The 24,063-nt window shown below is 37.7% G+C and overlaps 1 protein-coding gene across 1 annotated transcript in view; it reads left to right on the forward strand.

The window, feature by feature from the left end:
* The window catches only part of eys (eyes shut homolog), a 106,667-nt gene that overhangs the window by 14,018 nt on the left and 68,586 nt on the right, over nt 1-24,063 (forward strand). The window contains exons 6-23 of the mRNA XM_049736222.2: nt 427-541; nt 1,428-1,587; nt 4,985-5,089; nt 7,473-7,609; nt 8,214-8,377; nt 8,515-8,768; nt 10,234-10,338; nt 13,311-13,431; nt 15,041-15,156; nt 16,293-16,415; nt 16,779-16,892; nt 17,077-17,310; nt 17,599-17,721; nt 17,811-17,924; nt 19,821-19,934; nt 20,791-20,904; nt 21,954-22,151; nt 23,729-23,850. Coding sequence (XP_049592179.1) covers nt 427-541; nt 1,428-1,587; nt 4,985-5,089; nt 7,473-7,609; nt 8,214-8,377; nt 8,515-8,768; nt 10,234-10,338; nt 13,311-13,431; nt 15,041-15,156; nt 16,293-16,415; nt 16,779-16,892; nt 17,077-17,310; nt 17,599-17,721; nt 17,811-17,924; nt 19,821-19,934; nt 20,791-20,904; nt 21,954-22,151; nt 23,729-23,850 — 2,533 coding nt within the window. The remainder of the gene's footprint in view (nt 1-426; nt 542-1,427; nt 1,588-4,984; nt 5,090-7,472; nt 7,610-8,213; nt 8,378-8,514; nt 8,769-10,233; nt 10,339-13,310; nt 13,432-15,040; nt 15,157-16,292; nt 16,416-16,778; nt 16,893-17,076; nt 17,311-17,598; nt 17,722-17,810; nt 17,925-19,820; nt 19,935-20,790; nt 20,905-21,953; nt 22,152-23,728; nt 23,851-24,063) is intronic.

Here is a 24,063-nt window from a genome sequence, read left to right on the forward strand (position 1 = left end):
CGCAAATGTAGAAAAAAATACAGTCATTATTTTAATCCGGGTCACTGATAGTGTCGTGGTGGATTCAGATGACTTCAGTGCACGCAGTTCATTCAGATTATGAGAGTATTTTTCTCTTGGTGTGTGTAGTGTTTACATGCCAGATTACATTACACATTAATTTTAATAACACGGAATTGAAGATATACACACAATGACCACTTCAGCACTTATATCATCTGAATCCATCTGGATTTCATACCATGAAGTTGTACATACATGTAGAAATGTGCAATATTATCTTTTTAGAGGCAGACTGACAAATTCTTTCATCTGTACAACAAAGTAGAAAAAAAATATGAGTCCAGACATGGTGTGGAAATAAAGCATGTTAGCGCCTGAGGCTTAGGGTGAAATGATTTTCTGACACACGCTTCCTTTCAACAGATGTCTGCGGGGCTTTGCGGGGAAGAATTGTGGAGAAGTAATTGACTACTGCCGCCTGCTCAATATCAACTGTCTAAATGAGGGATTGTGTTTGAGTGTAATTGCCGGATATCAGGTGAGTAATTCAATGTCTCGGTCATAATCAAATACTCTGAGGCCTCGGAAATATGTCTCATGTTGCACCTGGAAGGATCATGTGAGAATCTCTAATACGACATTGATTAGTTTGATTGTGACAGATGCTTCAAATTAGCGTTGCGCATTCGTGACATTTCTCAGATGAATATGGGAAGTTAATAAAAACAGTCTTTAGTGTCTCTGGCTTTTAACACCCACACACAACATCCGCATGTCACATATTTGTTCAAAAGTCGTTCCATCTCTGGCTCATACACTGTATGACTGCTCACAAAAAGATATCATTAATTGGAGCTAGCAAGCAGAATAGTACATAATACTCTTAATTCTACAGCGATAAATCATTAAATGTGAATTCATTGCTTGACAGGAAACGTTCTGCTTTAATTTGCCTTTCTTTGAGCACTTGTCACAAACATCTGTATTTTCATGACAGCCAAGACTCCTTTGCGATGACCCCAAATCTTCTAATTATTATCGGTCTTGTTTCATTAGACATTAGAGAGAATGAACTACGACGTCCATGTTGATGTCTTGTTCGTACCCACTGATCCCCAAAATTGATAATATGAGGTGTGTTTAAAGTTAGTACATACAAAATGTAGTATCTCCAAGTTTTTCTATTTTGAATCACATTGATATAGTAAAATGTAACTGGCAAAAACTGCATTGTGATGTCATCGTTATGATTGCTTATTGTTAAAAAATTCCCACCCCACCTCCAGACTCATAAGTGTCAAGTTCCTACTGGAGATGAAGTATTTTACTGTCACCAGTGTGCTCAAATCCAGTGTGGTAGAATGGAACGAGATTGATGAGTAGCACGCCGTGTCAAATTGACCTACGCTGCGGTTTTGCTGCAGTGTATCTGTACCCCAGGATGGATGGGAGAGTTTTGTCAATACGTGAGCGATGCCTGCCTGATAAAACCCAACAGATGCTTGAATGGAGCCACATGTATTACAACAAGCCAGATGTCGTCTCCTCCACAGTACATGTGCAAATGCCCAGAAGGGTTCACAGGTGAGTTAACTTCCAAAGTCAAGAAAAGTGTGTTTTTATTTGGTATTTTGTTTTCAATATATATCTATATCTAAACTTTGTAGAATCTTGATACAATTCTCACTGGAAGCCCAACAAGGGCAATTGTGTCTTACCATGACTTATATAAAGCTAAAGGTTGAGATGAAACATGTGGAGGACACATCTACCTATTTAGGAAGTGTCTGTGACCTCTAGTAGTGTAAATATATCACATTGAGGTCAACATTGTTGTGGAGGTTTAGCTTCCTGCTGTCACGTTTGCAGCAAACGGTGATGAAGTACCTGGAATGATGGGACGCTACCAGCTCAAGGTCTATTCTCTCGGTGACTTCTCACCTCTAACCTCACTAAGCAGGTGGAAAATACACCTGAAATAAAAAAAATGAACTTCAGAAATACCTCTTAATGTACCTGTCTGCCGTTTGAAGCATTGCTGTTAATATGTTTAATCTGCTTAATTGGCTATCATCTTGAAAAAAAATAATAAAATAAAGTAAATACAATAAAAATAAATATTATAGCCTAAATGGAAATGGCATGCTGTAGTTTCAAAATATCTTGTATTTGGTCATAGCTATGCTGTCATACCCCATTATGCAGAATCATGTATAAGGAGCAGTTCAAGACAAACTTTGCCAAGAAATATGCTTTCAGATGAACTCATTTGTCATTTTACATAACTTCAAAAGCCCATTCTGATGTTTTTACATGATTCATTTCTACCCTCTGTGTCTCCACTGTGCTATTCAATATGCTGCCATCTTAGGTTTGGCTCTGCTTTTTTCACTTTATATGGTTATATTTGACCATCCTAGGCAGTGAGGGGCAATAAATTGTGTAGATTCCTATATTCATGCATTCATACTGCATTTGTATATTTGTATGTAGTGTATGTATACATATGTATATATATATATACTTTGTATATATGTACCGTAATTTCCGGACTATAAGCCGCGGCTTTTTTCCAAAATTTTGAACCCTGCGGCTTATAGTCAGGTGCGGCTTATATAAGATTTTTTTTGTGATTTTTGTGATGACTTGAATACTTTTATACACTCGTAAAAAGGCTGTGGACCACTGTTGTGCGGTATCTTGAAGAAAAAAAACAACAAAAATACTATTTTAAAACACTACTATGGCTGCTGCTTATTCTGGCTGTGTTGTTTGTGACTATTATGAGCTTTAGTAGGAATGCACGCTAGGTTACCTGCGTCAAAGGGCTCTAAACCCTTTCTCTTACTCTGCCATTGTATTGAAACCCAATCAATCAGCATTTAAATTCAATTCTTCTGAAATTTTGTTCACCAAAAACAAGTTGTAATGAATGTGAACTTTTAATGCATTTCATTCAGAAGGTTACTTTGAACCCTGAGGCTTAAATGGCGGCGCGGCGTATTTATGGATTTTTACGGCTTTCTGTGTACTGTCTTTCTTTGTAAAGAACTTATGTGCACGTGCGGCTTATAGTCCGGTGCGGCTTATGTAAGAAAAAAACTAAAATATCCCTGAATTTTAGCTGGTGCGGCTTATAGTCCGGTGCGGCTTATAGTCCAGAAATTACGGTATGTAGTATGTGAACATATGTATGTATACTATGTAATACGATCCACTCAACCCCCAATTGGATTCCATTGTCAATTTTGAGTTCCCAATTTTCATTCATATAAAAAATAACAAAATGAATGAGTCATCTAACACACAGTAACTTTTCGTAATGTAACAAAAACTATCAATATATCATTTTAATCATTCAGTGATTTGATTCTTTTATTTTTTTACATCGATGCATATTATACACACAAACACACATGGGATATGCATTTTATTTATGTTGAATTTCCCTTATTCTCTCCTGCATAATACTGCAGTGCATTTCCCTGATCTAGCGTTAAGCCCTGACACACTCACCTGTCAGTCAGATTAGCCCCCACATAGCACTACATGAACAAGATTTTCCACTTCTTTTCCCTTGCTAAAATCTGCTCCCATTCCAGTCATAGAAATTGTCTCTTGCACTACAGGAAGACTTAGTGCTGAATAAAATTCATTATTTTCCATCATCTTGTGATATTTTTTCCCCTCTTGAATTTTTGAGTCATGCGGCATAAAAAGACCAATTTAATTTCAAGCATTGCCATGAAAAACTGTACTCTATCATAGATCATAACTCCGAATACACTGCTCAAAACCAAATATGGAGGTTTTATTTAGCAAGGATTTATTTTTCACAGTAGAGCACTTGTAAGCATAAATGATGGCGGCTTCATTCACATAATCACCTTTTCTCTCTACTGTTGAGAGCTGTAATTTAATTTTAAGTTTATTTGGATGTAAATCAAAAACATTTCATGATTTTATGAAACTGTATACACAAAACAAGTAAAGGCTATGGCTATGTGGGGTAAACCCTATCGCATATTGCATGAGGTTTTGCGATAAACATTGTCTGATCAATTTAGTTTGCAGAAAAGATGAATACTAAACAAACACGCACACATTGTGCTAATGCAACATAAGAGGTGTCCTGACTGGTCCATCAACTCCTTTTATTTTATATACGTATTTTTCTAAGAAATCATTATTGGGTAGCAGACAAACTGAGATAGCCGCTGCTGTCCCAGCTAAATTTTAAAACCCACATTAGCACAGGGTGTTCATGCCAACTGGATGCCAACAAAGACAATATATTAAAATGCCAACATCATTATACAACTGATGCATTTCTAGTCACGCTCTTCCCAGATGTGTAAGACGAACCCAAACCCGGCATAAATTGTATATAATAAACTGTAGCATCTACACTGCTGATGACATCAATCTTTGCTATTCTGCTGTTTCATGAAAGCACGTCTGCCGTGGCAGGAATTTTTTTGTCCCTTCTTTTATTGATGATAGGACATTTTGAATTAATAGCCTGCATTGGAAGCACACCATCTTCCTGCTGACAAAGCGTGAGAACACGTCTCTTTCTGACATAGCAGCGTAGCAAACAAATATCAATCAAGGCACCTGACCTCCCCCGCTCCCATCATCTGTAGTTTCTCTCTCTATTCCCCCTTTCCTTTAAAATGCATTTAAACAAATTCAATAACATTTGCAAAGTTGTAATGACAAAACAAGGCAATTGTATTATTGTTTGAAAGTACATTAATATGAATGTGTCCAGTGCCACTGATAATATTAGAGTACCGATTTACTTAGCATAACCAAACAAATAATTTCCTTGGAACTTCCATTTCAGTCATTTCTGGGTAATTATGATTACATCCATTCATCCATTCATTTTCTGAACCTCTCAATCCTCACAAGGTATTTTTAATCACTTATGAACAGATCCGTTTTAGTTGCAAATTTGTAATCGTTTTTCTCTCAGGAACACACTGTGAGACGGAGATCAACGAGTGTCACTCCAATCCCTGCCGGCACAATGGCACATGCTTTGACTTGGTAGGACACTATGAATGCCAGTGTCCCACAGGTTTGTACTTTTGTGTTTACCCAAAAGACCTTTGTGCATAGATATCACTATTAGCTATCATGGCAAGCAGTAATACAGACCTTTTACACTTGTGTGCAGTGAATATAGTCTCTGAGTCATAGCCAGGGACCCTCTGGCCTTTTCAGTGTTCACATAGTGATTACCCTTTGCCAGTGGCATCCCTCAGCAGAAACACAATTTGCCCCAGGAAATTAAGCTGGGGAAATTGACATGATTACATTTTGCATGTTTTAAAGATTTTTTTGAATCATATAAACAGTTAGTTCTTATTCCACCGTCCCTGTGCATGATTATGCGGGATCATTAATTGATCTCTCTGACCCAGAAGACAGATCATCAGTCTTTTTCAACCATTCACATTCATAGACTACTGGCAATTCAGTTAAGTTGACTTTAGCTTGGTTAAAACAAACTGTTTTGCCAACTGGTTTGCCACATATTCCATGTGTTTTATTTGGCGGGTTTTGATAAATGATCTAGTATGAAATTATTTCTGTAAAATGCACAATGTTTTTAAACGTAATTATCAACTAAGAACTGTTACACTCTTCAGTTTAATTTCTTGTGATTTTGGACTATGACAGTAGAGAAACTAGGTTGAACTTTACTTAGAAAGGCCTGAAATTGCAGAGATTCAAAGGTGGAAGGTAGCACGGACCCCATGTGAGCATTGATGGCTTCTGAATTATTTTTCTCTTTCTGGGCTAAAAGGTGGCCTTGGCTGATAAAAAGGGGAGGCTAAAAGATATGATTTATTAATACATTTTATAATACACAAATACAATGCTGGTGGGAGAGCTACGCAGATTTCTGATTGGGCTATATCCCCTGCAGCGCCATCCCTGGTGAGAAAAGAGCACAAGCCCCTATTGTATTGGACTGCCTCCTTACAAAAATAATTAAAATGCCTTCATTTGTGCATTCGAGGCAGCAATGCAAATCTTGGAGTGCTCCAAATAACATGTCTGTTTAACAATTTTGGCCCATGATTGACAGCAGAGAGAACTCACAAAGCTCATTAACGGACTCCAATATTCAATTGGAATTGTGCTAATATATCTTGAAACTCCCATCAAAATAATTTTCCATTAATTGCTTATTTTGCCTCACCGGCTGAGACCTGAATTTACATTCACAAAATGCAAAGTGATGAAGCCCTCGTGAGGGCTCTGTGTTGTTGCCAGGGCACAGGACGTGTCTGGCAGCTGCTTGGACCCCTTTAATGTGGCATTTTATTGCATGTAGAAAGACACTTTGGGTTGCGCAACACACACCTTTTCTCTTTTCCGCCAGAACCACCAGAAGCCCCCTTACTGCTACCTTTGTAGCCTGACTTAATCCTCAATCGGGAATTCCTAACTCTCTGAGTAAACTGGTGCAAGATGTGTTCACATGCCCATGGAAACAAATTTCCAGGGCAAACCCTCTCCAGCCTAAATCTCATCTGTTATCTATAAGTAAACGTAAGCCTCTTACACTCTCACACATCATCTGCTGCATCTCCTCATAGTGAAGCTCCACAAAGCGAGTTCCAGTTATGAAGAAATAGACCTTTGGGTTTTGGACACTACTGCAGAGGAGAGTCTTACGACATGACTGGATTTACAAGTGGCTGGTTTAGAGGAGGCGGCTCGGTGGCGCACTGGGTAGCACGTCCGCCTCACAGTTAGGAGGGTGCGGGTTCGATTCCACCTCCGGCCCTCCCTGTGTGGAGTTTGCATGTTCTCCCCGGGCCCGCGTGGGTTTTCTCCGGGCACTCCGGTTTCCTCCCACATTCCAAAAACATGCTTGGTAGGCCGATTGAAGACTCCAAATTGTCCCTAGGTGTGAGTGGTGTGAGTGCGATTGGTTGTCTGTCTCTGTGTGCCCTGCGATTGGCTGGCAACCAGTTCAGGGTGTCCCCCGCCTACTGCCCGATGACGGCTGGGATAGGCTCCAGCACGCCCGCGACCCCCGTGGGGACTAAGCGGTTCAGAAAATGGATGGATGGATGGATGGTTTAGAGGATGTATTGAAGCCAAAGTAATGCATTTTTTTCCTAAATGTATTTGAACCCTCAGTTTTGTCATTTGGTAATAAGACTGCAGTTAAAGAAAGAGTTTCTGTTGGCCTCATTATGTCGACTCTCACCATACATCATGTCTGCGAGTATCCCCAAAAACCTTGATGGTAGTAAATCAATGCACTCTCACGGTAGTTCCACAAAAGGTTATGCCCTATATCATGTTTGGATTGACATTGATAAATACACAAGTGCTGTGCATGCAAAAACATACGCACTTGAAGATGACAAACTAGTCACCATTTCTGTGACTGGATATTGCATTAAATACGGTATGTAGTAATTAATCTCCTCTTGCAGGTTTTCTTGGCAAGAACTGTGAAGTGGACGTAGACGCTTGTGCGCTCAACAGCACATGTCCACCAAAGACTCAGTGTTTGGATATTGCTGATGGTTTAAAATATACTTGCCGTGTGCCCTGCCCCACAAGCCTTCAGGTGGGTCAAAGTTCTTAGGTGGGCCTCATATGACATTTGGACATGAATGAATCTTTGGTGAGGATTTGCAAAATTGTTTTCTTTAATGAATGAATAAATCCTTGGTGAGGATTTGTAACATTGTTATTTTTAAGAGTCTAACTAATGCATTAAAAAACATGAGAACATACTTCTACGCATGACAGATTTGGAATTTGTATTCCACGGCATGTGTTGGATGGATTGCATGTAAACCTTCTAGCCCATATAAAAAAATAATACGCTATGGTGGGGAGCTCTTCTTTTTCCCTCTTTTTGTTAGAGAGCTCTCGGGAGCTTTTACCCTCAGTGGTCATTGATCTTGTCTTGTAAGACATGATTCAGTTGCAACATGAAATAGCAAGTGAATACACTATAAAGCACAGATCAGTATTCATGAGTATCGTGTCCCAGTAATGAGGCTCATTCTCAGCCTGCCAGGAGGAGCAAATTATTAGAAGCTGTATTGTGAAATAATGACAGGATACCTGACTTGAGCTGTGTAAGATATTATACAAGATAAAGTTACTTCATGTTTTCAGATGCTATATCTATCTACTCTTTTTGTTTAATTGTTTATCAGCAGCCATGTGCCAACGGAGGGCGCTGCGTGTTGAATAACGCCAACAGCTACACATGCATCTGCAGCCCCGGATGGTCAGGCCATAATTGTCGCACAAATGTCAATGATTGTGTTCAACATTGGTGTCAAAATGGTGCGACTTGTGTGGATGAAATTGATAGTTATAGGTGAGTGGTTGCATTCAACATTGCCTTGGTGCTGCCCGGGTACTGCAATATCAAAACTAAAACAACCTTTTCTGTCTCAGTAAAAGTGGTTAATCATATACCGTACTGTACAATGGATTCTTCTCATCTGTTTCCAGCTGCCTTTGTCCTGTCGGTTTCTCTGGCTCCTTCTGTGAAAAGGACATTGATTACTGTGAGGACCATAGCTGCTCTGAACATGGGGTTTGCGTGGATCAGCAGTTAAAATTCACCTGCCGTTGTTCTCTCGGGTATGAAGGAGCTCTATGTGAAAAAGAAACTAATGAATGTGACTCTATCCCCTGTGCAAACGGGGCCACGTGTGAGGATCTCTTCAGTGATTATCAATGCCACTGTTCCCCAGGGTTTGAGGGTAAGACATTTACTAATAATGATTGATTGAATATTATTGGAATTTTATTTATTTATTGGATATAAAACGCATAACTTCAGTGTGTTTAACTATAAAGCCTTTACTGTGTGATATGTGGAACATTTTTTTAATGTGTCCCATTCAAAATACTCAATATAAATATGCCATACATCACAACACACATCTGTCACTTCACTCTTATATATGTTTAAAATTTGGACATGTTTTTGCATACTTCAGAATGTCTGTGTCTGAGAGGGGAATTACAGTACTGTGCATGTACATGCAATATTACAATATGCAAATGTCTCAATTGTGGGACTAATGAAGGTCATCATACAAATGTACTGGTTGGATTTCCATCAAGTTCACAATGCCATCAAGTCATTGAATTTATAGATTGCATTAAAATCTACATAATGTAATTTGTACTCCATCCATTCTCTACCACTTGGCTTGTTCAGGGTTACAGGACGCTAGAGCCACAGAGAACCCACACTACCGGCACAAAAGTCAAGGGAGTAAACTTTTACACCATTCGTGACTCCTCAATCTATACATAATGTAAACTCCCGGTTTTCACCTACTATTTGTCAATTGGATCAAAATTAGTCCCTCATCATTGAGCTTTCCTTTTCTTCATAGGATCTCCTCATGAATGTGGGAGGTGTGGAGTGAAGCGGAAGTATGCACTAAAAAGAGTGAATGGAGACGGTCACTAATCAAAGTTAGGGTCACAAACTATGCAATGAATATTGTGCTTTTGAACCTGACCTGATTTACACTCAGCAGCTGCCTCAGTTCAGTGAATAACATGCAGCACAATGAGGAACAGCCTGACGAGCCCCCACCTGACCATGCATGCGGCCATGATGGCCAAAATATAATTACCTTTGGTAGACAAGAAGAGCATAGCCTGAGGATGTGTCAATGACCTCCCCTTCTCAGGAGTCTGAAATATAAGCAGAGGTTAAAGTGAGAGAGTCTTTCAATTTGGCAGTAATAACTTTATTTAATTCCAATCCTAAATCTCACCTGGAGGTGAGTAGTTTTGAAATTACCCACTTTATGCAACGTCTGTGTATAAGATGTTGCATGCTGAATACATTACAAAACCTATTTCCAGTCAGTGGGAGATGAGGTTATCAGCCACTTGGTTCACAGGATGGAGCAGATAATCAATCATTATGAAAATTAATGTGATGTTGATGTTATGGTTTAAATCTTATACTATATTACATTTATACAACCTAATTTTGACTATAATTTCATGTGTTTACTATCATGGTTGCATTGAAGTATGTTGTTACGATTACCATGTGCAAATAAATGCCATTTTTGTCTTTATAATGGCAGAATTTTAATGGTTGGTAAATGTTTACAATATTGAATAGCAGAGGCCTATGTGAGTTGAATCATTTCAAGATTGGATTTTAATTTCAATGTATCTATCTTTATCCCACAGGAAGGAGATGTGACGAGAATGTGAATGATTGCTGGTCACAGCCTTGTCTCAATGGTGGCTCATGTATGGATCTGATAAATGACTACATTTGTCATTGTCCTCTTGGTAAGTGCCAACTAGATGTGTATTGTTATTGATCGTGTTTACAAAAATACAATGGTGTTAATTGTGCCTCTACAGCATTGCCTGCCATAAATGAATGTTTTATGTTTGGGGGCTTTATTTCCCATCTGCACTCATTTCTTCAATGGTCATATAATCACTGTCAAATCGCAAGATGCATGTGTTTTGCAAAATTGTTTTATGTGGAAATTATGAGTTATGTACACAGGGAAATAACACGGACAACAAAATGAATATGAAATATGTTGCTGTGATTAAAATGCATTGGCCGATTACAAAGATCAAGGTCACTGTCACTGTCAACATGTGAATCACCTTCCTTCCTTCATAGCTTGAATGGTTAAATTAAGCTTGACAAAAAAATACATATCTAAAACCACCCAGAACCGCATGTTGGTTATACAAAATTTGTTGGAAGAATTCATCCACATGTAGTTTTTATTTGACAATATGAAGTCAGAATCAGTAATTGTCCAAATTATTTAGTGTAAACCTTGTTGTTGTACTAATTTTTATGAGCCGAACTCAAAGCGCTAACCTTTTTTCTGTGCATACAAAATGCCCATTTCTTGCAAATGTTATTCACATATCAATTTTAAGGCAAGACAAGGAAGCTTATGTGACACATTTCATAGACAAGGGGAACTCCATGTGCGTCAGTCACATAAGCAAAGTAACAAAGAATTTACAAACAGAAGTGTTAAAATTAAATACATTGAGAAAAATGGTTTCTGAAATGATAATTAAAGGTACAGATGTATTTTTGTGGCAAGAGAAATGCTGACTAATAGATTTTGGGAAAAAAACGTTTTAAGTTTTAAAAAGGAGTAAGTAACAAAGTAATTTCAAGAATGTCTTTGCTTTAGACCATATTTGGAGATCAATCATGTGAATAATTCCTTTTCTGTAACTTCAAATGTAAGCTTTCCTGCACCTGTTATTTTCAACACTTATCAATCACACCTTGCTTTAAAACATGATTACTGTGTGTAGGCTAATATCTTCCATAACAAGTGTTCTAGAAAGTGTCTGTAATCAGCCCATAGCAGAAGGCTGTTTTGCATTCTTCGGTAAGCAGCTAATTTGACGACTCCTTCTGGCGATAAAATATTTAATCACCACTTGATTGCACAAGTCACATTTCTGCTTCCAGCCCTGTTTGGCATTTTGAGTCCAATGTCACGTTCAGCTATAATCAGTAAAAGTCAAAATATCACAACATAAACCACCGGCTGACATGTTGGACAAATTTAATGTTTACATGTATTATTTCTTTATCAATGTGATGTACTCACTGGGTTGTTGTTATTTGTTCCCGTAAATACATGTTACTGGGCGGTAAATGCATAACCAGCTTGAACCCTACATGGTGCCTTTTACGCCGCGTGTTTATGACATTAGAGACAGAACAAATCCATCATTGTGTATTATCTGCTCTTACTAATTTCCTGCATTTTCCCAGAAATTAGATTTAGACAGAAAACAGACCACCAATGTGTGAGTAAAGCTTCCATTACTGGTTTATTACATGGACAGATTTATAGACAGGTGTTTTTAATGTGCTTATCTTTTCTTAGAAATCCAATGAAGGACGAAGAGTGGTGTTGGGTTCTGTCCGGCTTGTTTGTGACTTGTCAGACCGTGTGGTCATCGTTTCCTGAGTGGTTTCAGTACATGAATTAACAAGACTGATGCGTGAATTTCTTCCTTTTATTGTTTAGTACTTTTACTGTCGAGCAAAATATTTAAATGCATGCTTAAAATAAACTCACAAATTCATATTACCACCACTATTTTAAATATGTGCTAGCTAGGGTAATAAGAAGATCCTCTCACTCTAAATTTTGTCTGTTGCCCATCCCAAAAAAAAATTGTATTTCAAATTGCTAAAATTCTTGTTCACAAAATACACCCCAAACGTCCAAGATTGCGTAAAAGGATCTTGATTTATTGCTTTCACATTCAATATATTTGATGCTAACACACAGGGAGATAAACAAGTCCAAAATCTCTTTAAGTGGAGGCAATAAATAACAACAGTAGCCTCAGTGGTAACATGGAGACTGATATACAGCCATCAGTGTTAATCTTCCCCACCAGCAGATGTATAGTGAGCCCCGTGGATGGTGTTAAAATAGCTATTAAAATATGCTGACTTGAAGCAAGAGAGACACTAAAAGTGGAATCTCAGTGCATGTTGACCTTTAATGGACACAACCCAAAGACAGCATGTCGTTTTTGTCAGGTTTAAATTTTGAGAGAGAAATTGATCGAATTGGGTGCCTACAATCGAGTTGAACTGCTTGTCAGAATGAACAGCGTGTTCCATTTGATGACCGTGACACTGGAAATGTGACATTCCTTCATGCAACATTACCTGCTTAGTGAATTTCATGCACAATTGGTTATTAATCACTTGAGTAACACTGTTGGGGGCAATAGTTGGCCATTACCTCGTCCGTTAATATATAATGTCGGGAATAAGGCTGGATAGAAGGTCAAATTATTTTGTTACAGACACCTACACATACATGCATAGTGATTATAATGTCAGAAAAGTGAACAATCTGTTCTTTGTATATAGAGATACCAATTTATTTGGTCAAATTATTATCTCAGATTTTGTTGTTTGGAATTTAAGAAGTGTAGTGACTTTGTCTGAAACTGATAGATATTTGCTTTGGTTTCTATCAGTAGCATGCAGATGTCCATTTGGTGCTATAGATGAATGTGATCTCGATCAGTTTGGGGAGTTGGGTCACTGTCAATGAGGCGCTCAATTAACATACTGCATACACAGCAGTGAGATTGCAAAGGAAGAATCAATAATGCATGAATGTGCTAAAAGGTGTCTTTACCTTATAAAACACAGAGCCACAAACACATTGATGCGTTGCACTTTTTTTTTCCCCGTGTGCTTTGAATTTTAATTGTCAATGCTATTGTCATTGCAGGGTTCAAGGGCAAAGACTGCTCCATAGATATTGACCTCTGCTCATTTGGGATGTGCAGTGAACATACAGTATTATGCACAGAAACAAAGGATGGGCAAAATGTGTCTTGCTTATGTGAAAGAGATAAAGATCTTGGATTGAAATGATGCACTATGAATATTTGTGAAAAAAGGTGTTAATAGGAAAATAGTAATTTTGGACTAGAACAATTTATTTCATTGTAGGATAGAGATGTTTTCACATTTGCACTGATATTTTTTTATCGTTGTACGAACATTACACGCAAATTATTGTTTTCTGGCTGAGTTCTCATGCCACTTGCAAATTGATTTTGTTTTTGCCTGATGAAGGGGATCACTTGTGAAAAAATGTGTTATTTTACTCTTTCTCAACACGTGCATGTTCGATGATCCAGCTGTATAGTTAATCAGAATACTCTTCATTTTGATAAAGTCAAATTCTTCAGGCACAACATCTCCTGAGCAATGCGGTCGAACCTGACTGAACAGCCAAGCAATGTGCAGGGTTCAGCATCAAGTTTTCATGATTTGTTGCGATTCAAAATTTTAATTGCCAATGAGATAGACTTGCAACGCTGCAGTGCCGTGTTGTATAATTTCAGTGCCAATTAGCGCAAATTAATGCTTATAGTGTTTCTGTGTGCATGTGGTAAGACAGAAAACCATTAACATACAGTGCATACATCCCTATTTATTCAAAGCTAGGAATGAAGTATGTTGCCTATCAAAAGCTCATATTTGAGCCTTTTCTATTTGGTAGAAGTTAATGCAACCAAATCAATAACTGAGCGACTTCATTACTTCTGTTTCACGTATGCTGGGCATATGTCAAAATGAAGGAGTGTGAGTGATTTCCTATGTAAATGAAAGCAACTTGCCGTGAGCGGCTGTCCCACATTTCTTCTCAAGGGCACATTCTAAAATCTTGCCTTGCCTCAGATGTTTCAGGTGGGCGAGCTTGGCATCTGTATTATCTGCTGCTTGCCATCTTAATTTGTTGCAAAAAGTGTTGCTCATATCCTCCGCTATAGACTTATGGTTGTGACTCGCGCTCTTAGACTAAATAATGTTGATGCGAGGGATGTTAAAAGATGAATGAAATGAATGTTGTAACGGTGTCAGCATCAGCCTGAAACATTTGAGGCTCTTGAATAACATTGCCAAATGAAGAGGTTGAACATTGTGAACACATTGCGCCACAGTATATATTTTTTCTTTTCGCATAGCAATGATAAATCACACAGAGAAAAACCTTACTATAGAATTATGACTAAGACTACTGAGTAAATGCACACTGGCATGCATTCTCTCTCCTGTGAGATTTGTTCGCACACACACACTTGCCAAACTCTGACATGCTTCTCTTCTCTTCTCTTTGGCTGCATATAGTACTTATGTGTGTGTGCGCTTCTAAGAGTTTATACACGTGCTGTCATGCATACTATTTGTGTAATATGTTCCCCTTCTGAATAGACCGACTTTGATCTTCAAATGACTGGATCAGCCTCATTTAGGACGAGAAATAACTTGCACTTATTTGACATGATTTAATAAACCAGTGACCCGGGTGCGTGCAGACGTGTGTGCGCATGGCAATATTTTGGAATCAAATTCATGACTTAAGAGTCAAAGGAAAATGTGGGTTTTTTTAATATTATCAATGAAATAGGATTCCAATAACCTTTTTTTTTTTTGTTGTTGACACGTTGCAGGGTTTGGAGGGTCACTGTGTGAAGTCGACCTCAACGAGTGCGAGTCAAAGCCATGCCAAAATAATGGCGTTTGTGTGGATGGCGCCAACCAGTATCACTGCTTCTGCTTAGAGGGTAACATGCGAGTAGAAAAATATGATTGTAGACGAACCCAATGTACCACTGCAGACATCCTTGAATAGTTTATTAATCTACACTGCCTTCAGATGCACAATAGAACAACGTAACGTAAATACTGCATACAGGAAGCTCATTTAACTCTGCATAAGTGTTTTAAAATGTTTCCCATGAAAATAAACATACACTTTATAAACCCCAAACTTACGGAAGGAAACCAGATCTTGATTTATTCCCAAAAACAATTATATTAATTGTTTTCACTGACATGTTTTGCATTTTGTTCGGGTCTGGTATGCAATTGACTACCTGCAACGTTAACAAACATTTGGTTTACGATTCACTAATCATCTCATCATATTCACTCATTCATTTCAAAATTGCCACTTGCACCATTACGAATAGCGTTATAAATCTCAGGTATTTTCTCAATCATTTCCAGTCCAGATGGTCTAATCTTAGAGTCATAGTTCTGATTAAACCTCCATTGCAGGTTGAGCCTGTTATGCATTTTTAATGAAGTCAGGATAATTGTCAAATTTTATGACTCGGAGAGAGGTGAAAATCCGTTCCATGGTCAGTTTGAGAAACGATGAAATGATGAGTATTTGACCTGCACCAATAGTGCTGATGGCCCAGCATTCGTCATGGCCCTCCTGTAGTTGCTGTGTGTGACAGTGCTAATGATAGTCATTTGGTAGCGTGACCATGCACTCCCATATATATATATATATATATATATATATGAGGGGGATAATATCTCAGAATTGGCAGCACTCTTATTCACATCATGCCATTAGCCATTCAGTTAAAAATTTGAAATCTGCAGAAATATTAATCATGTACGTAGATCCATGCATAAAATAACCATCACATATGTATTTGTGTCAGTCATAAAGTAGAAATAAATATCATACTATATATGTATGTGTATATATATATATATATATATATATATATATATATATATATATATATATATATATATATATATATATATATATATATATATATATATATATATGTGTGTGTGTGTGTGTATACATGTATCCTAAAAGAGTGGTATTTAGTGACATTTACACACAATCTTTTAATCTTTTATATGATTTTTTTTCTCTTTCTCTTCATTCCAGGGTTCAAGGGGTCGAACTGCGAAATCAATCATGATGAATGTGTCCATGGGTCTTGCAGCAGTAATTCCACATGTATTGACTTGGTTGCAGACTACGAGTGCCTTTGTTCGTTAGGCTTTGCCGGTGAGTTATCTTTGTCATCTTTTCAATCATTTAGGAATTCATGAATATGATGACTGCAAAACTCCCAATCATCAGGGTGGTTGCATTATAATGCACAGAAAAATCCTTACATTTTTTTAATACTCTAGCACTGATGGCTTCTTGATATTTTGATATTTACCCTACCATAATTTATTGATTATGATAGGTCTGGTTTGGATGAATACAATAAAGTACGTACAACAAAGTATTTAATATTGTATCATGGTCCAAAAAAAAGACAATGTGTGCATAATCTATCATCTTTAATTGTACTCATAGTGACATACTTTAAGGTGATATACTGTATTGGCACTGTTTAGACTAAAATCGAATTCTTTTTAGGTAAAAATTGCTCAGTTGCTCTTTTAGAATGTATGGATGATGTTGACTACTGCAAAAACGGAGGAACCTGTTTCCACGACAGAACCGGGGAATTACAATGCATTTGCCCACCAGGTATTTAAAATAGTATACTAGAAGGTATTTTTTGTTAAATGAACTGAGCATAATTTTTACCATAATGCAATGCACATATATCATACATTCACATATCTGTTCTTAGTATTGCATATCTAATCTTAGCATTCATAAAAAAAATAAATTAAAAAAAAACACTGTTGCTGCATTTTCCTCCTACCAGGACACCATGGCAGTGACTGCTCCTCATCTGTAAACCAATGTGTGTCCAATCCCTGTGACCCTGATGGAACTCTCCGCTGTGAAGGTTTTGCAAATACCTACACCTGTGTTTGTCAACATGGCTTCAGCGGACCACGCTGCGAAACAGCTATCAACCACTGTGTTGTTGGCCTGTGTCAATATGGATCAACGTGCTTGGACCTTTGGAGAGGCTTCAAGTGTGATTGTTTACCAGGTAGTTCCAGTACGCAGTAGGAACTTGCTTTCAAATCAACCTTCACTGTGATCAGAGTAGACCTACAGGGCTTCATTTTTTCACCGGATGTGTAATTTTATTAATGAGCAACAACACAAAACATATTTTTGACAAGTATATGAGTGTCATTTATTAGGAGAGCTTACTACACTATATATGTAAAACGTACAATATCTCAAGGTACATAGTGAGTTATGCATTTGTTTCTCTGAGAGTATACCGTCTTCTCAAATTGAGATTTCCAGACACTTTTTCCTCTCTCTGCAGGTTTGACCGGTCGTTATTGTGAGCTGAACATGAATGATTGTGAGGGACAGCCATGTGGTGCCTTGGGTATTTGCAAAGACAATCTCGGTGGCTACTCTTGTTTCTGTGCACCGGGGTTTATTGGTATGTAAAGCTATTCTTTGTCACTTTGTCTAACATTTCTTGATTGACTACAGCAATTTGTCCTCGTTGTTCCCTTTTATGTTTCATAGGCAATAACTGTGAGATAGAAGTAAATGAATGCCTCAGCCAGCCTTGTAGAAATGGTGGTTCCTGCATTGATGGTGTCACATCTTTCAGCTGCCTGTGCCCTCTTGGTTTCAGAGGTAGTGCCATTTGGAATTTTCTCGAGGCGGGGTGATGTGATCTTTGTGTGTGTCATTATTCTTATTATTATGGTGAGGATAAGAAATTTGTAAAATTGATTATTATTATTGCTATGACTAGTATCATTAATATTATGGTTGTAATAGAATTTATGAAAAGCATTTCTTTTACATTTTTTGATTCACACTTGTTGACACTTTTACAACGCTACTTTTTGTAGCGTACTACAGCAAAAAATCTCCAGATGATAGTTTAAACATTGCTCTTTATTAACTTATTCACTAGCAACCGTTGTTTAAACACAACTCAACACAAAGTCGGATCGGATTTTTATTGATCTTTCAAGACCCACAAAATTTTGCATTCAAAAGAAAGCATAGACGTAGCTGTTACAACAGACAACGTTTGTTTCCAGCGTTCTCCATTCTTCAGGAATAAGTTTCAGCAAAAGGAAGCAAAAAAAAAAAAACGAAAGACCCTTGACACTATATGCCGATTCCCAGTCCTGATAAAAATGTGTGGGTTGTATCAGGAAGTGAATTGCAAGTGACTCACTGTAGCGACTCTGAAATAGACAAACAGAAAGTCACTTTTTTTCTATTTATAGCATTTCAAAAATGAATGTTTTGGACGTCTACTCTGAAAGCATTATGGAAAAAATGCATCTTATTTTCCAAATACCATGCTATTTTGTTTCATAAAAAGGGGCCATATGAGTGAATGTCAAGGTGGCTCGAAGGTCACGTCAGTCATGGTATACCCTCACAGTAAATTTGGCAATACCTGATTCCATTAGTATTCAATCTAAGTTTGACAAGTTGACCTACACAAACTGTTAAAAAGGTTCTCTATTAAATCACCTGTAAATTAACCAGTAAATTTAATTGCCGCCTGATGATGCCAGCGTAGGAAAGTCACAGCGCACTAATTGTCCTTATGGTTTCACATTTCATGCAACTGAAGTCTGCAGTGAGATTTCCTGCTGGACCAAAATGAGTCGATCAACCATTTAAATGATGGCGTACTCCCTGTCGCTAATGGGCCACATAATCTCTTAATGGGATGAAGAAGAGCTAGGTCACTTAGTGGGCTTTTGGACAAGAAGTGTTTTGACATGTAAACTATGAAGTTGTAATTCCTTATTGGTTGTTAAGACTGGCATGCCATCATTCTGCTCAATGTGACCTTAAGACTGTGCCACAATCATAAAACTAAGTCAATGTTTGACGAGTCGTGAATAGGATAAGTGAACAAATATTGTTTGTATTGACCACAACTTTTTACATGCATCACATCAGCAGACATGGATATGGAAGTTGATATCAAGAGAGCAGGAGGTTTATGGGGTTTTGTGTGTGCCCAAATTATTTTAAAACATTTAGTGATTTTGACATCCAATGACTTTGGCAATTGTCACAAAAAATGTTTTTCATTTATTTCACAAAAACGTCTTGAGGAAATAATCAGTATAATCTATTACTTGAAACCAATTACTGTGAAGAGGGGATTCAAGGTTCAACCAGCCTTCACATTTAATATTCTACGCTGCATTCTAGAGCTTAGCTATGCTTAACGCCAACTTATAGTCATCGGTTGACTGTCATCTTTCCGGACTCTGTTGTGCATCGGGAGAGGCTAGCGTGCTATCACTCTTATTGTTCATTGATGTTGACTTCTTGTTTTAGTTGTCCTGTGTTGTTTACTTGTATGTGCGTTGTGAACTCTGTCTTCTTACCTTGGGATAGTGAGAAACGTAATTTCGATCTCTTTGTGTGTCTTGACATGCGGAGGAATTGACAATAAAGGAGACTTTGACTTTGACAGTGACAGTGAAAACGAGTGTGGATCTTAAAAAGAGACCCCTTTTCAATTCTCATAAATGTTATTTTTTTCAGGCAGCTACTGTGAAGTCAGCGTAGATGAGTGTGCATCGTCTCCCTGCCTGAACAACGCCACTTGTGTTAACCGCATGCATGGCTATGGATGTTTGTGTGCTTCTGGCTTTACAGGTTAGTAAATGCAGTTGTTGTTTTTTGACAGGGAATTTTTCTTCAAGATAAACACTTATTCTATACTTAACAAATGAAATTAATTTAGCACTTATCAATCTTGAAGCAGAATAAACATCAAGCAAGCAAGCAAAGTTGGTGAGTAATTATTTTCCAACATGTGATGCTGTGATACCCTCTACGAAAAAGAATAGAAATGAATAACGAATCACTGAAATAGTTTTTATTGTGAAAAATCAAACACAGCATCTGTATTTGAACTATTTTCCACTAATAAATCCCACAGAGGACGATTTACTGTTCACTTTGAACAATGGAATATTGGGATCAAAGCCAAGTTTGAGAATAATAGCTGCAACAAAATTTGTTGAGAAGAACTTTTCATTTAGAAATAGTTAAGTTGTATATTGAAATGCTTGTCTTTACTGTGGGGGGTTTATTTGTTAGTTCATACCCTACCATGCTGGAGAATTTTGTAGAAACTCTGAGCTATTGTTAATGTATTATTAATGGTTGACTTCCAACTTATTCAACATAAACACAGTGTTGTTTTTTTGTGGAAATCAATGTCAATCTTGTAAACAATACAAGCTTACATAATGAATAACAGCAATTAAGCCTAAACTGCTGCATGTTGTGCTTTCTTGTTCTAGTTGGCTCGTATTCACTGACATAATGGATTTGTCCATGTCTCTATCAAACAGTATCTAGTTATAATGATTATAATAATTACATACACTATATAATCAATAGGTTTGATTTATTCAGCACCTAGCATTGCATTTTGCAAAGTTATGTACAGTATACGTATATGTGATTTTTTTTTATTTATTTTTTTTTTTATTTTTTTTTGAAGGGACACTTTGTGAACTTCACATTGATCAGTGTATTTCATCACCCTGTAAGAATGGAGCCACATGCATTGACCAGCCTGGTAATTACTTCTGCCAGTGTCTGTCTCCTTTTAAAGGTAATGAACACTCGGGAAATGGGACCCCCCCCCAAAAAAAAAAAAATCTAATTAAATTCACATACTATCATTTTCACCTGTGTGACCTTGCTTCATATAATACACAATCCACAAAATGCATACATCTTTATTTCTTAACAGAAGTCAAAGCATAAACACATGATTTATGGCGTCTTACATTTGCTCATCAACTAAATGTGATGTTCAAGTGTCATTGTATAGTGATATGATTGCATAAACAATGCTGGTGCTGTAGGCTAATGTATGATGATAAAAGTAGGTCAAGCATTAAATAGATTATAAAGAGCAATGAGGCTAAACTGTTACTACAAAATCAGTGATACTCAGCATTATCACAACAGTTAGTTCTGTTTTATTTTGTTATTTGCGGTAGCAATAGTAAAAGATAAATCAATTTCTTAGTTTCCCCTATGTTGTTAATTACTTACCAAAGGTCAAACTGACTGTTTTGGTCCCAAATATTAGATTAAATTAGACATATGGTGACAGCTATATTGACTGCTTGATGATTTTCATTTCGAATCCATCCATCTCTTTTCTGAACCGCTTCTTCATCAAATCAAATTGTCACCACAATTGGTCCTACGCTTGGGTCATATTAAAATTACTTATCTTCATTAAGAAATTCACCGTTAGTTCCTTATGGTTAAGGTACTATAATTAAAGGAGGGCATTTCATTAATGCACATTAATATCCTGGAGTCTAATTCCAACCACATCTCTTCCATTACAGCCTCATAAATATTTAATGGCTTCCATTTGACAATCAACTGAGCAAGGAAACACAAACAACAACCAACATTATTCAGAGATGTGGGTGAATTTAAATACATAGAAAAAGTAGATTACTGCAGTTTTAGTGGAATGGTGACAGACCTTTGGTCATTCTATGTCTTCAGCCATTTACTTTCTCTGAAGGCACTTGAGTTCAAGGGATCAGACAATATGGGTTGATTCCTTTCAATCCCCAGTCCTGCTATTTGATTCTATTTTCAAGAAGGTTGGATGCTCCTGTGTATTCACCCTAGGTCAAAATTGTGACTTGTTACCCTGTGAGGCCAGCAATCCCTGTGAGAATGGAGCCTTGTGTGTGGAAGAGTTGGATGAGGACCATTACCCCTTGGGCTTCCGGTGCCGCTGTCGCAGAGGATTCACGGGCCCTCGCTGTGAAATCAACGTGGATGAGTGCAGCTCAAGCCCCTGTGTCAATGGGTTTTGCTATGATGGTAAAAAAAAAAAAAAAAAAAACATGTTAATTAACATACAATGTGTGACATTTTACAGTTGTGTCACTGAAGCTAGTAGGGGTGTAATGGCAATGGGATGATGCCATCTGATAGAATAATCTATGACACTCTGCAAGGCTTATTTGCCTCTCATAAAATGAAATCAGTGTTGCTTGAATTTGTATAATTGAGTATAAATGTTGAGCAATTCAGAGTATGTAATCAAAGATGTCACATTATCTATGACTTCATGCTTAGCCCTAGGATGTACATGTCAAATGTACATCACAATGATTTATTGCAGCAGGGAAGCAATTCTGGAGGACATGAAGCAATTGTGGACTTATATTTGTACACTTCTACAGAGATCCAACTTGAGACTTTCTCAAATAATTGCATTTCCAATTCTGATTTTCTTACTGGATTTTCTATTTAATACAATGCTTGAAGTGATTGAGTGAGGTTTAAGGAATATAGGAAGTTATAAGGAAATTACACATTCATCAAGCTTTAAACAAGATCTAGTGGTCCCTCTTGAATTCCCACCTATTGTGATAAACGTGTTTAATAAGAAATTAGTGTGCTGTAATCATTTTATTATGGGCAGTAAGGTGGCATCACACAGTCAAGAGTTCTGGGTATGAAGCCTGTGATGCAGTGACTCACTTCATTGTGTTACCGTACGCATCAGCCAGATGTCTGGACTAATCTTGATTGCGGTCAGCCAGTTCACTGCAGGTCAGTTACGCTGAGCCTCGTGGACCCACTGGCCCGGCGCTCAACACCAGCCAACCCCATCCCTAGAGAGTGCAACGTAGAGCCACATTGGCTGAGATGAGTAATGCTGCTGCCACCCAAGACCAAAAGCATTTAATGAGAGTAATAGTGGCTACGCACACCAAGACAGAGTGACAGCATAGATTACGTGGTAAATCTTTGGGATAATGAAGAATCCTGGGACCCCGACTGGGGAAGTAATAAATTCACTTGTGAAAGAAGCGCAATTACCTCTGTCACTGGCTAACTGTGCATCAATGTTGGGTCGCAGAGACAGAGTGATGCATCCCTTGTCATTAGTGAGTAAAGAAGTGGAAACACATTCTAAACTATGGAATATTTCACAAAGTGGTGTAAGAAATTGGCACATTCTGTAATGTGAAAAAAAATTGTTCTCCTCTTTTGCTTGGCTTCACCTGAACTGGCAACTCTGATAGTGAGAAAACAAACGACAAGCCTTCAGGACATTTATTGAACAAAAGGAGGTATAAGTGAAAAGAGGGATAAGGGTAAAAAAAGAAAGGCCAGTGGCCAGACAGATTAATTTAAAGATGCTTACCGTGTCGGACCCTGTCAGACTGATACATTGATTGCTGACGTGTCATCGTAGATCCAGCAAGCTGCACTGGTAGGACAATCCATTTATTTTAACAGTTGTCATTAAAAGAATGGCTCCACACTGAGAAATTGTTGGTGACGTTAACAATTAGCTGCATAGAAATGGAGTGCTACCTGCTGAGAGCGGTGACTAGCAATTGATGATGCAAGGAGATGTGAGTAAACTGCTGATTTTGTTTCAGTTGTAGATGGATTTTATTGCCTTTGCAGTCCTGGCTATGCCGGCCTGCAATGTGAGAAAGACATTGACGACTGCGTTAACAATCTGTGCAGTGGCAATTCAATATGTAAAGATCTCCATCTGGTAAGTCGACAGATATTTTTTTTTCTTTTCTATATGCCAGTTTAATGGAGTGATGCAATGGACTTTGAAAGGGCCTTAAAATGGAAATGTGTCCTATTAATCACTGCAGTTGGAAATCGCCGTTACATATGGACTCAAGTGGTTCACATAAGGTATCACTGATTGCCTGATGACCGTTATGCTTTTACTGAATAGTGGCATGTGTGTTGTAGT

Source organism: Syngnathus scovelli, chromosome 12, assembly GCF_024217435.2.
Source record: "Syngnathus scovelli strain Florida chromosome 12, RoL_Ssco_1.2, whole genome shotgun sequence".
In the NCBI taxonomy this organism is placed as follows: domain Eukaryota; kingdom Metazoa; phylum Chordata; class Actinopteri; order Syngnathiformes; family Syngnathidae; genus Syngnathus; species Syngnathus scovelli.